This window comes from Rattus rattus, chromosome 9 (genome assembly GCF_011064425.1).
Source record: "Rattus rattus isolate New Zealand chromosome 9, Rrattus_CSIRO_v1, whole genome shotgun sequence".
In the NCBI taxonomy this organism is placed as follows: Eukaryota; Metazoa; Chordata; class Mammalia; order Rodentia; family Muridae; genus Rattus; species Rattus rattus.
The window spans coordinates 15,555,237-15,570,855 of NC_046162.1; the positions used below are offsets into that span (position 1 = coordinate 15,555,237).

The 15,619-nt window shown below is 44.4% G+C and overlaps 1 protein-coding gene across 15 annotated transcripts in view; it reads right to left on the reverse strand.

Moving 5' to 3' along the window:
- Positions 1 to 15,619, reverse strand: part of Rbfox1 (RNA binding fox-1 homolog 1) — a 1,521,216-nt gene that overhangs the window by 1,040,104 nt on the left and 465,493 nt on the right. For 12 of the 15 annotated variants that reach the window (XM_032912759.1, XM_032912751.1, XM_032912758.1 and 9 more), the window contains exon 1: positions 13,218 to 13,569. The exons of 1 other annotated variant lie outside the window; for it this stretch is intronic. In XM_032912759.1, coding sequence (XP_032768650.1) covers positions 13,218 to 13,559 — 342 coding nt within the window. In that variant the 5' untranslated portion in view covers positions 13,560 to 13,569. Of the gene's footprint in view, positions 1 to 13,213; positions 13,570 to 13,590; positions 14,670 to 15,619 lie in introns of those variants that run through there. 2 more of the 15 variants (XM_032912760.1, XM_032912764.1) reach the window with 2 other exon arrangements.

Here is a 15,619-nt window from a genome sequence, read left to right on the forward strand (position 1 = left end):
AAATGCTGAGGGCTGGAGAGATGGCTCCACACATAACAGCAAACATAAAGACCTGCATGCTAATCCTCAGCACTCCCGAGAAGGCCGGGCATCTGGAAAGCACATTGGTAAGCCAGCGCTGGGCAACAGAAACAGAAGAGTCCCTGGAGTTTGATGGTCAGCCATCTAGCCAAATGATGAATTCCAGGCTAAGTGAGAGATTCTGTATGAAAAAAAAATTATATGGAAAGCAATAAAGAGTATGGAAACCAACCTCTGCCTCTTTACATACACATGATACCCACCCACATGTGTGTGTGCACAAACACAGACACTTACATTTTAAAAACAAATTAGAAGGTTAATACTGTGACTATGGCTATTGTGACACTTGTGAAATGATATGTTTAGAGAGGGAAGGACAGGGATATGCATGGCAGGGATTCAGAGGTTAAATAAAAGTAGAAGGAAAGGAAGGGGGTGTGTGAATATAAAAGGAACCCTTGGGAAGAAGCTGAGAATGGAGAGACATGAACCTGAATGTGGCATAGAATTAAGCAGATTTAGAGTCAAGCTTGGGCAAATCTGGGGGCATTTGAAGTCTAATGGATCCTGGCAATAACAACAGCTTGGAAATGCTGTGACAAATACCGATTTACAGAAACTGGGCACTGAGGATATTACCACAGGAAAAAAGTGCAAGAGGGTGCTTTTTTCCCCGTATAGCCTCTTACATGGGGCTATATACATAGTTATGCCTGTGTTTTAAAAAACTCAATGAGAGATAGCTTAGCTTGTAAAGTGCTTGCCACGCAGGGACCCAAGTTTGTCTTTCTCCCAAATCTGCCTTAAAAGGCTAGACATCATGGAGTGTGCATCTGAATCCTAGCCCCAGCACCAGGAAAGCAGAGGCAGGAGGATCCCTGGGGCTCACTCACCACCAAATCTTGTCAAATTAGTAAGCTCTAGATTCACAGAAACACTTGCCTCAAACATTAAGGAGGCATGTGATGGAGGAAACTATTCAACACTAGCTTTTTCTCCCTACATCATGCATGGACACACGCATGGTCACCTCACATACATGTGCAAGACCATGAAGATGTACAGATGCATGTGCAAAATAAACTCAGCAGACACACTAACCCAGACTAAGCAAACTTGTAGAAGAAAGCCCTAACTCTGCTTTGGGGTTTCTCCCAGTAGTTTTTGTCATTGAGGAGAACAAGGTGCATATCGTATCAACCTGAGTCTTGTGCAGATTCACCACAGATGTATCTTCAGACTTCGTGATACCTGAGCCTGGGAAGATGGCTTCAGCAGTTAGGAGCATTAGCTGCATAAGAGTGAAGACCTACAGTCAACCATCAGCACGTATGTAAAGAGCCAGGCATGAGCATGTGTGTGTATCACACCAGTGCAGTGGTGTTTGAGAGTGCACAGGTTGATGGTCTAGCTCTAGGTTCAGTGAGAGACCCTGTCTCAAGGGTACAGTGTAGAGAGTCCTGGGGCAGGGGCTTCCTTTGACCTCCATTTGTGCAGGGGTATACATACAACGCCCCCCCCAACCATTCAAATTCTGTTTCCTTCTGTTGGATGTTGTGTGCACTGTACTGATCAGTCCTGCCTTTTGTTTATTCAGGTAGCATATTGCAAAGAATGGCACTGTGGTCAGTGAAGTGCCCAGGCTTCTGAAGCAAACTCAAAAGTACCTGGCTCTCTCTGAAGTGTTTTATTATTCCAAGCCGGGCTGGCTGCATCTCCCAAGGTATGAAGTTCAGCTCAAGATAAAAATATTTTATCTGCCCTTACAGCAAATTGAAAGGCTATATAAAGGGTTTTGTTATTGCTGTGTTTTCATAAATATATAGTAAACATCATTCACAGTGGGAAACACAGTCCAGAATACAATTTCCATGCACAGCCATTCATGTGCCTCGCACGGGAAGATGAAATGACCCAGAGATGAATAAAAAAATAATAGTAGACAACTTTTAGCAGCCTGCAGTCCCTGACAGACACACGCAGCTGAGAGGATAAGGATCATGATTTCATGGTACTGCCGATGAATGACAAGTGACTACAGCATCGGGGAAACTTGCTTTCCTCCGTGGTCAAGCCATTCCAGTTAACACTTAGATTCTACATTTCTAGGAATTGCAAAAACCTCAAGCCCTTCATGCTGAAGAGCATGCCAGCTCCACGACTGGATGGAATTATCATTTCAAAGCAAGTCTTCATTTATTTAAGAATTTTTTCATTTTTTCCCTTAATTTTCCTTATGTGATTTCAGAGCAAGGGTAGCATGGAGATGGAGGATGGCATCTATGCTGGGCTCCATCAGCTCTGGGGTGAAGAGGGGATTAGAGCTTGTTTCCAAATAGACGAGTTTACATCTTAAAAGGAATTTTCAATATGAAAGTTGTTCCTGTCCATGGCGGCAGCATGGCTCTGTCTATAAAGAGCCTGCTACAAGAGTATGAAGACCCATGTTGGATCCTCAGAAGCCACAGGAAAATCCAAGCACTATTAGTGTGTGCTTTCAACCTCAACACTGTGGAACTAGAGAAGAGTTTATCCCTGGACTTCAATGGCAGACCAGGCTAGCCTAGTTGGCAAGCCCCAGTTCCCAACTCATCTCCAAAAACATGGTGGGGCTTGGCTAGATTACTTACAAGCAAAGGTCTGATGACCTAAGTCCATCATGGTGAAAGGAGAGATCCAGTTCCCTGTGTTGTCCTATGACCTCTGCGTGTGCACCATGGCATTATACATACATGCACATGCAATAAATGTTTTTAAATTGATGAAATTTTAAATATTTAACAAACCCAGAATGGAAAATCACTCCAGGGGAACAGCATCTGAGATTGACCTCTGACCTCCACACATAAATCCTCTATTCACATGGAGACACTCATATAGCTATGCCCACAGAGCATCACATGCTCCAAGAACATTGATGGATGCATACAATTACAGAGAAATTTCCACTTTGCCTGGGGAGGTGAATCCATGGGTAAGAACGCATGCTGAACAATGTCAAGAACCTGAGTTTGAATTCTAAGCACCAGGTGCATATACATGCTTGTCACCCCAGAATTGGAGAGGGACACAGGAGGACTTCTAGGGATCTCTAGTGGCCATTGTAGCTCCAGGTTCTTTGAGAGATCTTATTTCAAGAGAATAAAGCAAAAAGTGATGGGTCTGAGAAACTGACATATGGGCATGTGCATTCACACACACACATACACACACACACACACACACACACACATAGAGAGAGAGATGCACAGACACACACAGACACACAACGCACACATACTAACATACACACAAACACACACACAAGCACAAGCACATGCACATGCACATATACAATACATACAAAATGATTAAAAACTAACACTCTTCTCTACACAAGACGTTTCCAGTCCACATTTCAAAATGTATGCAATGCTTTTGAGTATGCTATTCTCATATCATATATTCATCTATGTGATGAATGAATTTTTATATAGAGATGCTAAATCTGTATATGTATGTATATACCTGCATATACATATGTGTATAAATATAAAGTTTTTCATTTATTTCTGCTATTATATAACTCTGGAAGCTATATTTCTATTCTTTATCAAATTTTCTTCTGAATCATTAATAAATTTATGTATCAACCATCCCATCCCTTCCTCCCTGTATCTACCCATCATCCATCCATCCTCTAGCCACACACCCATCCATCTGCCCTTTCATCATTCTACACACCTACATATCCATCCTCATCCACTCATCCTATCCTCTGTTCATCTATATACTCACTCATACATCCATCACTCTGCATCTTGTGCCAAAATTATAAGTCTTGCCATAAGGCTCAAACAAATTACCTGATAATAAAAAGAATTGCAGCTTTAAATCTGATCATCAACCCTTTCAAAGCACTAGTTGTTGGTAACCTGGAAAACTCCGCTCAAAACTCAGTCTTCCCTCATGAAAAATGGGTACCAAGGACACTTGCTTCAAAGAGCCTCTGGAGGTTTCAACTCAGCCAGGCTGCTCTTGGAGGTAACACCATAGCGCTCAATGAAAATCAGCCAACCTAGTCAGTCATAAGGAGTCTACTGAGCAGGTAGTTAATGGATTACAACAAAGCCCACTTTGCTCTGTGGGCAGCAGTATCTGAAGTTATCAGTATCCTGATAACCGATGGCTTCTTGGAGAAATTCCTTAGTTATTCCAGAGAAATCCTTTTCCTTGTGTAGGCCACTATCATTGCCATGGACAGCATGTTGGTTGGTGGTCATCTGTTGAAGTTTGAATGGGACATACCTTACACAAGCTCATGGGTCAACAACACCTCCTAGTTCTTGCGTGCTATTGAGGGAATGTGGTGCAACCCTTAGGAAGCAGAGAGTCACTGGTGAGAGAAGGTCACAGCTGCAGGGTATTAAGTCTTTATACCCTGGTCCCATCTTCCAGTTCACTCTCTGCTACCTGACTACATAATCAACCCTCTTGTTCCAACTGCCCTATCTTCCTGTCCATGATGGACAGTATCCCTGTAAACTGTGATCCAAAATAAACTCTCTCTACCTTAAGTTGCTTTTGTGGGAGTGTTTTATTGCAGTAACAGAAAAGTGAGGGCACCATTATTATTTCTGACCGACAGCAGGCTATTACAGTAGGGGAATATATTAGAAATCTATGTCACTGGACACAATTAAAATGGTGCTTTTTAATGTGCAATTTCTGGAGCTAGAGAGACAGCTAAGCACTGAAGGACACTTGCCCCTCCAGAAGACTAAATTAGGCTGTTAGTGTCCACAACAGGATAGTCACGGCCACTTGCAACTCCAGTTCCAGAGTAGATTGATGCTGTCTTCCGGCCTCAAGAGGCAATGTATGCATAATATGTACATACAAACATACAGTTATACACTCACATGTAAAGTGAGAATGTATTTAAACAACTATCTTTCTTTTATCTATGCACATACACACATGGCATATATACATATTACATATAACTTAATGGAATATACATATTTTATATATTTTTATTGTAGCACTACAGACCTATAACATCTACAGACTATAACTGGGTAGTCCTGCTGTGTACTTAATTTCATTTACTTTACCTTTGAGCAACCAATCCTGGCCCCATTTTAAACCATTTCCTGAACCGACACACAGAATAGGTATCCCACAAAAGCCATTCAATGAACTGTATTAAAAAAGGACATTTGACGATAATGGATCCAACATGAGCCTTTTGACAGTTCCAAAATAGGATTTGCTCTTTGCTTTTTTTGTTCAATTGTGAGTTCACTGGGCCTGAAACTCACAAAACAGTAATGGTTTCCACTTGCAGCCCAGATCCTACACTCCCTCGAGAGCTGGGTGGGAGCAAACTCAATGGTCCATCTCACTGGTCTTAGCTTGGGCAGATCCAAGCTGGGCAGGCAAGCCCTTTCTCTTTTCCTATGTAAAAAAAATAATCTGTGGTTAGCCCTCTGTTAAAAAAAGATTCATGATTGTAAGTTGTGATTAAACACTTCAAAGCCTTTTTCACGGCAGTGGGCAGAGCAAATATATCTGTGGACCAAGGCTTAAGCAATGGACAAGTCTGGATATGAAGGCTAGAAGGACCCCTGGCCTGGAACTGGTGTTTCTCCGATCTCTGGTTCCCATTATGAGGGTGTATTTAACATGCAAGGTATTGAATTATAACCCCACACATGCCCTGGGGACGACATTATGGAAAATACAAAATCTTCCATCCGTTCAAGAGTCGTTTCCATTCATCAGTTGAGGTCCACTGAGGCCCCGCTCTCGTTTTTTGCACACTCTGAGGATCTGTGTTTAATTGTGAGGCTCGTAAGATATCTCTTCTTCATTTTTCTTCTAAAGCAGAATAAAATGTGTCAAATTGGCACTTCTATTTAAAAATCAACTCAAATTGTTTTTCTTTTCATAGCATTTTTCTACATGCTAAAAATTCAACAGAGGAAAAAGATAGGCATGGTCCCTCACATGGCCCGAAGGAAAGAAGATAAACAAACTGGTATGAGCAAAAAGGAACCAGGAATCAGCAGCTCCACGGCCACACAGCCTTGTTACCACTCAGGCCAACCAGGACACCAGTGAGGTGCGTTTCTTTATGGACTCTGAAGAGCTGGGTCCAGGTGAATAATTTCTGCTATCCCCATACCGGTCAATGAAGAAATGTATGGCTTCTAATGTAATATCTTACCTTGTGTGCATGAGTATGTATGTGAGTGCTGGCACATATGTGTCACAGTGTGCCCTTAGAGATAAGGTGACAACTTTGGATGTGGTCCTAGTCTTTTACCCTGAGACAACTTTTCTTCTTCTCAAATTGTGTGAGTCAGGCTGTCTGGACAGCTTCTCAGCATTCTCCTATCTCCACATCCTGTCATAGGATGCTAGATTGCCGACACACATTACCACCTCTGGTTCAGGGAGGTTAGACTTCAGGTTCTCATACTTCCACCGCAAGCATCTCCTCAGCCTGGTATGGGAATTTTTACCCAGTGATCCTCAATGCCTTTGGATGCTGCTTCTGGTGATATGAACTCAATCATCACAGAGGACCTCAGACCTCCCAAACCTGGCATATTTGTTTAAACCTTCTTTGATTTTAAAACTTGTTTTTATTTAATTTGTGTGTTTGTTAAAGAGACAGAGAGAGACAGAGAGAGAGAGACAGAGAAACATAGAGAGACAAAGAGAGAGACAGAGACACAGAGAGAGACAAAGAGAGAGACAGAGACAAAGAGAGAGAGACAGAGACACAGAGACAGAGAGACAGAGACAGAGAGAGACAGAGAGACAGAGACACAGAGAAAGAGAGAGACAGAGAGAGAGAGCGAGAGACAGAGAGAGACAGAGAAACAGAGAGAGACAGAGACACAGAGGCACAGAGAGAGAGAGACAGAAAGAAAGAGAGAGAGACAAAGAGACAGAGACAGAGAGAGACAGAGAGAGCGAGAGACAGAGAGAGACAGAGAAACAGAGAGAGACAGAGACACAGAGGCACAGAGAGAGACAGAGAGAAAGAAAGAGAGAGAGAGAGAGAGAGAGAGAGAGAGAGAGGGAGAGAGAGAGAGAGAGAGAGAGAGAGAGAGAGAGAGAGAGAGAGAGAGAGAGAGAGAGGGGGGGGGGTTGCCTGTGGAGGCCAGAGGAGGGTATCAGATCACTTGGAACTGGAGTTACAGGTAGTTGTACAATATTTCACGTAGATGCTGGGAATTGTGCTGTGGTCCTCTACAAAAGCAGTGCGTACTTTTAACTGCTTAGCCACCCCTTCTAACTGAATTTTGTTTTGTTTTATTCTGTTTTTGCTTGTGATGAATCTCATGCAGTCCACACCAGCTACTAGTAAAGGATGACCTTGAACTCCTGATCTTCCTGCCTTCCACCCCTCAGGTGCTGGGATTACTAGTATCCACCACCACATCTGGCTGTGAATGCTTAATTGAAAAATAAAATTGTAGTTATCAGGATGCATGCGCTGTCAAATATGGTTATGCCAATTGTCTTAGTCAACGGTCTCCAAACCAAGTGTCTTTTGTTTCAAAAATCTATTACGCAATGACACCTAAACTCTTCTTCTTAGTACAGGTAGAGATGTTCCAAGTTTTAATTACTCTGATCCGGACCCAAGATCAAAAGCACACACTTTAGAGTTGAAATCCTACCTCAGTCACTTATTAGCTTGGTGACCTTGGGCAAGTTACTTCTCTGGACATCTGTTTCGTGTGCAAAGAAAAGGGAGAACCCAGCAATTCCAACCTTCTAGTGTCGAAAGCAGAATTAAATTTGAAAATATTTACAACAGCACTGGGCATGAGAGTATGAAGCAATATGTGTTTAAATAAATAAGCCAAGCTGGGTGTCAAAGGTTGAAAGATAAGAAGACAAAGCTGGCATTTGAAAACGGACGGACGAAAACCAAGGCTGACAACACCGAGATCCACTCATTCAGTCACCGTATGCTTCTCTTCTTCTGAAAAGCAACACTGTGGAAAAAATACCCCATTACCCAGCACTTGCCAGACTTAACACTGAGTAAATGGGGTGGGGGATAACACATGCACCTCAACTACAATGAAATATATCTCATATCTAAGGGAAAAAAATGTTCAAAGTAATGCTGGCCTATGAGAAAATGGGAGCCTTTGCGTATTCATAGAATCCAGAGTAGATTTTAGAATGTCAATTGCTGGGTTCTCTGCCCCCACTTCTACTGGCTTGAGTCTATCAGTATCTCACCCTGATGTTACCTAGGACCTAGGGCACCATTACTCCACCTGAGCATTCAGTACTTCTGTGGAAGCTCTTCCTGCTTGCCTTGGGAGAGGAGGGTGTCCTCACAAGACTTCTAGCCACTGAATGCCAGCAGTGACCTGTGCCTATGGCGATAACCGCAGCCATCTCCACAGTGTTACCAAACATTCTGGATAGTGGATAAAACTGCTAGCCTAGGACATCTGCTAAGCACCCTTCCGCACAGCTCATTCTGCCTTCAAATTAATATAGTTTAATGGTATCTTGGTATGTTGAATTTAAAAAAAAATATTCTGGAGTCTAATTCTTTGAGTCACCCAGTCTGGAAAATGGTTGCACTGTCTGTGAATTGAGAGGAGCGATATCTATGGGGCACAATCACGCTGAGGACTATAGGAAACAGCCTTAGGTCTTTAGCCCTTTAGCCCACTGCCCAACACCCGAGGAAGCAAGTGCGAGGAGGCAAAATGTCCCATGTGAGCCACTGAACTGTTCTGATGGTCACTGTGCCTGGGCAAGTGCCCTTCCTGTCCCCATGTTTTAATACGAACACAGGACCTCTAGCTATGCATCCCAGTAACTATAACAGCTGTGGAGATACCCCCTACCATAGCAGCATGATTTTCTGACAAGCAGAGATTTCAATCTGAGAACAAGTACACACATCAACAGCAAATGATGCAGAACGGTTGAAAGGAGTGAAGGGAGGACAGCAAAGCCTCATAGCAATCCGGAAGGCACCATGTCCTTTCTGCACAGACAGAGGTGGCAGAAAGAGATGCTTGACTTTGGTTATGCTGGAGCAGTTGGAAGTGTGAGAGAGACCGTGCTGGAGGGGCCTCCCTGGGATGTGTGGGTATGCACAATATTTGTGCGATGGCATAGAGCAGGCTGGGAAATTAGGCTCACTGGCAAAAAACTGCAGGCAATCCAGTGGGAACACACTGGACTAAGCATTGCTCCCAAAGGCTGCCCATTTTAAAGAAAGATAAGCTTTGGTAAACAAGACAAACATGAATGCAGAACGCTAGACTTCAATTCTGTAAAAAGAAAGAGAGCAAAATCAAGAAAAGACCATAAACAGGGCTCACATTGCCTAAGCTATTTGCAAAAATAAAACATATATGTACTACATATACACAAATAGATACACCCACATATTTATCTACCACCTCATCTACCTATCGATATCATCACATCTTGGGAAACATTGGGTATGCTTTCATATTTCTATCTCTGTCTGAAGAGTCTCCCCTTGGCCTCCATTAGACCTGGCCATAGACTCACAGCTGATAAACGCCAATGAACTAATTACTATTCGTTCCCCAATCCAGCTTCAAACCTAAGCCAGGATTATTTCATGGCAACTGCTTGATTGTGTCTAACATCCAGTGGACTGTATTCGCATCTGTGACATCAAAGAGTTTGGACATCACAGCGAGGGAGGAACGGGAACCGTTCATCACTTATTGGTTATACAAGCACCTAACCAGAAAGAACACTTTGAAATTTTTATGGAGCAGGAAAAATTGGAAGCATACTAATCTAGGCAGTGAAATTGGGCTTTTTGTCATGTTTAATTGCTTGAATTCATAACCTAGTTCTACTGAATCAAAAGCAAGTTGTTACCGCTGACGTTAGCTGTTTGGGTCTTCTGGGCACACAAGCAACAGATGACCCCCACAACTTCTTGCACTGACTTCAGACCAATTAAAAAATTAGCCCCTGAAATTGTTTGGGGGCATAAGAGTTCTTGGATCATTTAATTTGCGAGAGTTTCCAGTCTAAGTTCTGAATGGAAATGCTGACTTTAAAAGATTTATTTGCTTTGGTGTTTTGGAAGCTGAGGGATGAGACATGAACCCCCATCTCCCAGAACTAGAATTCCACTTGGCTCCGGGTGACTTAATTTAATTGCACCATGGTAAAACTCTCCTTCGCCATGTTCTCTCCTGCTTATCATGTTTTAGAATATACAAGAACGTTCTGCTGAGCACAAATGGGACAAGAAATAGGAGAAACCCAGACACCCATGAACACCTGCAAAGCCAGGGAGCCCTCACACTCCCAAGTTTCTACTAAACAACAAAATCAGTTCTAATGAACAAAACAACAACCAACACCACCTTGAAGGGTGCCGACCTTCTCTTCTCTATTCACTTTTCTATTTATCAGAAAATCAGGACAAGATCGGAAATTAATGTCTAAAGGGGCTATTTGATTCCATGGAAATTATCTCTTTTTAGACACTGTGTTTTCATATTTTCTGTAAAATATACTCTGGTCATAGTCTTTCTCCTTCAACATCTCCTTACAAATCCTTCCCACCTCCATACCCACCTAAACTCAAGTTCTTTTACTTTCAAAGCGTCCCCTCAAATGCCTTTTGTGGTGATTTCAGTATTAAACATGGAAAATTCAAAGTACAAGAGCTAAAAGTGAAGTCAATACTAATAATAGACTTTTACTATATTCTTTATTTTATCACTACGAGTAGCAGTGTGTAAGAGAGAGACAGAGACAGAGAAAGAGAAACAGAGAGAGGGGGGTAAGGGGGAAGGCAGAGAGAGAGCACACATGTGGAGATCTGAGGACAACTTTCAGGAGTCAGTTCTCTCCTTCAACACACATGGGTCCCAGGAATCGAACTCAGGTCGTGAGACTTGGTGGCAAGCTCCTTTATGCAATGCTGTACCTCAGCCTCCCGATAACAGCCCTTTGTTAGGTGGCGTATTTTTCTTACTTGCTAGACTACTTTCGGCTTCTCAGCTCAAACCTCCTGAACCAATCGATTCAGGTTAACGAAGTCTTCCATAGGCTACATCAGTATGTACTTAGATGAAAAATGTTTTTCCAATCATATTTCTACTCTCAGGCAAAGATAATAAATGGATGGAGGGTTTCTGAAAGTAGAGTGATTAATGTCAAATATCCCACTCGTCATAAAATGAGACCATCACTTAGATGAAAGGCAACTGTTCAAACAGACCTTTTGTTTCCTCACGTCCTCTTTAACGTTTGTATCGTGCTCTTCCTGGAGAAAAAGACAAAGCTCTAGAGATCGAGTGAGGGTGGGTGTCAGCGAGCCCTCTGGAAGAGTCCACAGAAACACACTTAACTTTGGTATGCACTGCTGTCGTGATAGTTAAAGCTGCCCTCTGTGCTGACCGTCACCTCTCTCAGGTCCAAGGGAAGACAGATTAAAACGGCCCTGCAGTAAAATGCAGGCAGGGAACAGAGAAAAAAGTTTGAACGCAGAGTTACAGCTGCAAAACTACACTTGTCTCAGACAGGTCCTCGATGCAATCGATACTTGCCAGCCACCCAGCCATCGGGTCTCTCTGTGGGGCCAGAGCCTTTCCCCAGAGTCGGGACAAGAAGAAAGGGAGAGTAAAGTTTGCATGTTCATTTTCTGTAGGGTCAGGATACTTGGTGGGGTGGGAAGGGTTATCCGATGCTAAGTGTTTCTAGTGTATGAGCAAAGTGTTCCAGGGGCAAAAGCGAATTGGATTCACAGTCTCTCTTGGATCCTAAATATTTGTTAGACAATGTACAGCAGAAGCAACCTGAAAGGCTGCTCTGGGAAGGAAAGAAAAAGTAAGTAAGGGCAGGCCAGTGCAAACAGCTATATGGATGGACAAGTGAAGAAAGAAAGGAGGCTGAGGAGGGGACACCCTCCCATCTTCTCTGTCTTGACTGGAGCGATTCCTTCTTCCAAATCTTTGCCATCTCCCAGTTGAGGTCAGAGGGATGGAGTCAGCCGAGAACTGCAGAATCGGCTTCTTAGGAGAACTTGCAAGAGCTGGAATCTCTCCACCGGCCCGTGGTAAACAGCTGTGGCCGATATAGATGACTGATCCGAACACAACCCCTTACAAACTTAATCACTGCCAAGCTCCAACACTGCCCTCCACAGATACTCTCACCCTTCGAGCTATCACCCGTGGGGGTCAAAACTACGGGAATTTAAGAAAGGCCTGGAAGCCTATGAGGCAGACCATTTGCTGTGTAGCTACAATAAGATGACCACACAATAATTTGTTTTACTTCCTCAGAACATGCTACACCCATACCTGCAAGGCTAAAATGAAAACCATATAAACCCTGAGTAAATTCTGAGCCATCTCCTGACACTAGAATTCAACCTCCACTGATGATATAATCATTTACTAATGGGGTGCTGCCACAAAACTTTGGTCCAGAATCCCTATCAAATCCCCCGAAGTGGGAGACAGGAAAACACAGCTCTCTTGTTAAAAGAAATACACAGAACCCTCAATTTCACCTATCATCTGGAAGTAATGGCTGGAGGGAAGGGCTAGAGTCCTCACAGGTGCTGTTTCTCTTCTAATGAGCGATGTGTACAACACTGTGTACATGTTCCCTCATTGGCTCTCCCAGGAAAGACGGCTCTGCCATGAGATGGCACAGCTCAGGGTTTATTTATTTTTTCAATAGAAAGCACGCGTTCAATATTGTTCGTGGAATGCCTCTTTCACCGGCATCTAGAAATCAGGAATGGTGTAAGAGCAAGACGCCAGCATGATGGGCAGGGTCGACCTGTCTCTGGCGACATGCAATGCCTCTGCACACGCACGCACAAGCGCGTGCCAACTTTCCAAACGCGCGGCCCATCTGCCCATTCACAACCCCCGCCCCATCTTCTTTGCAAAATCCAGCCCTAGCCTGCGGGTCTTGTAACACCAGTCCTTAATAAACGCTTAATCATCTCTGGGAATAAAGTTCAACAGAGCGGATGGCTATTTCCAGGGAAGTTCCCCGCGAACTTGCACTTGGTAAAAGCGAATCGATCCACCCTCTGGTCCCCCAGCCCGTCTAAGCTCCCGGGGTATTGAGGGACCCTCGGGGAGCGCAGGGCGAATTCAGATCGTATCCCACAGGACTCCGGAGCTGAACTTACCTACCCTGTGTAATTCACTCGCTGTACACACATCTGCGTCCTGCCATTGCCTCTCAAGGCTCCCTGAGCTCCATCCACCGCCAGGTCCGGATTCTGATCCGCGGCCCCAGAGGTGCACACGCCCGCCCGCCACCTTCTCTGAGCTAACGTTGGACAGAGGCTGGCGGCGGCTCGCCTGCCACAGGCAGCCCCGAATGTCAATTCGCACACTCCTCCCCCTGCCGCCCGCCCCCGTCCCTGCGCGCCCTCCTCCCAAGCATCCGTCCAGCGGGCTCCGGGATGCTCGGATGCTGGTGCCAGCGCTGCCTCCCCTCCCTCCCATCCAGTCTCTTGCTCCCCCGCCCATAGTGTCTCCGTGCCTCCCTCGCTCGCCTTACCTGAAGGGCATCTCCCACGACTGCAATTAGCTGCCAGGATTTCATCGCCCGCTGCAAAAGCGTCTCCTGCTCCCTCTCTTGCTATATCGCATTGGGAGAAACGCAAGGCGGGAGAAGTGCCGGGGCAGCAGCAGCGAATGGTACCCACGTGCTAGCAATGCCAATGATTCCAGCTCTCTCTGCTGGGCTGGCCGCGCCTCCGCCTGCCTGGGCTGTTTTGCTCCAGCCACCAGCAGGTGTTCAAGGCCCCGAACAAGCGAGAGGGCCAGAGATCCAGCAGGCACCAGAGCGCAAAAGCGAGCGCGCGGTGCAGGGAGGTAATCAAAGCTCCAGGAACACACAAAGACAAGCCTACTGCCATGCGGCGCTGACAGCCAAATGATGGACAGACGAACTGGACGCCTGGTTTTTATTTTAATTTTTGCAAAGTCTAGCAACTGAGGGAAGAACTGCAAGCTACCCCTCCCACCTTTGCCAAGCACTCGGAAAGTATAAACGGATGGCACAATCTCCCCACCCCCCCCTTCTCCAGCACGTGTCTCTTCCCTTGTTCTTTCAAGCATTAAATATGTACCACATGACAGAATAGGGCACCTTGCACGGTCCCCAGAGTCCTCACTTGACAACCAATTTTAACTCAGGAGCAATGAGATGTCCAAGGCAGGATATCAGCGCTGGCAATTACTTACGCTACTCCCTGCATTATTCAAAATGTCCATAGCCAGTATTTATGACTTCCAATCTGCCACTTCATGGAGGAATTCCGGGAGGCTGGGAGACCCTTCGCCCCACCACACCACAGCCCATGGCCTGCCTCCATATCCCCCATGAGGCAGCTGCACTCCATTTAGTGGGTTTACTCCTTGGCAGCTCAAATCTCCCAGCTCTTGTGCTAAATGAGAAAGCACTGAACTTTGCTCTTGCTTTGAAGGGCTGCATACTTTTGGTGAAAGTTCAAAAATCGGCTTTGAAAGCGATTTGCCTCCAGTAACATCAGCATCCAGGCAAATGTCCTATTTGTTCCCCCAAACCTTCACCAATCTCTACCCCACACTATGTCTCTAAGTCTCTGTGTCTCCATCTCTGTCTCTGTCTATCTCTGTCTCTGTCTGTCTCTTTCCTCTCTCTCTCTCTCTCTCTCTCTCTCTCTGTCTCTCTCTCTCTCTGTCTCTCTCTCTCCTGTGTGTGTGTGTGTGTGTGTGTGTGTGTGTGTGTGTGTGTGTTAATACCAGTTAGGTTACATATGAATGGCACATGATTCTAATTTCCATTAGCAGACAAAGATATCCTGTGTAGGGTCTAAACCTTCATTTATGGAAACAGGGCTTTTGAATATAAAACAATTAATGTTCTCATTTTCTCTTTCTCACTGTGGAAACTGCACTATACATTCCTGAGAATGCCTTTGCTTCTTCAAGTGTATGTGAGTTGATGTAATAATTTTACACATACAAAAATCTGTATTTACCTGTAAGAATGAGTGTGTGTGTGTGTGTGTGTGTGTGTGTGTGTACAAACATGTATATTCTGAACTACCTTTGGTGAAGAGTGAGGTTCTCACTGCCCTGCCAAACTATCTTATTTAAAAAGTGAAGACCTAGCATGTGTGCTAGCTTCTACAAATGGCAGCTTTCTACACTGATAAGCAAATTTAAAACTTGACAAATCTCTCTAGTATTTATTCTCACGTTTATTGCAGCTCCACACTGAGGCCATTTTTCCAGGGTTTTCCCTGAATGTGCCAAGGTCTTATATAACCATCACCTGTCTCTTTCACCTCAGGAAGTAAATGACAAGGGAATTTCTCCTTCCGTTTGAAGTGTGTTTTGATATGGCAGTACGATAGTGCTTTTAGTTCGTTGGGGGTGTTAATCATAGTTTTCTGTCTTTCCCCTGTTTGCCTTTTCTGGGTACAGTGACATTTAAAGGAAGGAAAAGAAGAAATCAGGTGAAAATGGGTTTCCAAGGATGAGCTGATACACAGTGAATTATACTCCCTAGTTTCTTCCACATGGTTTTGTGTTTCCTA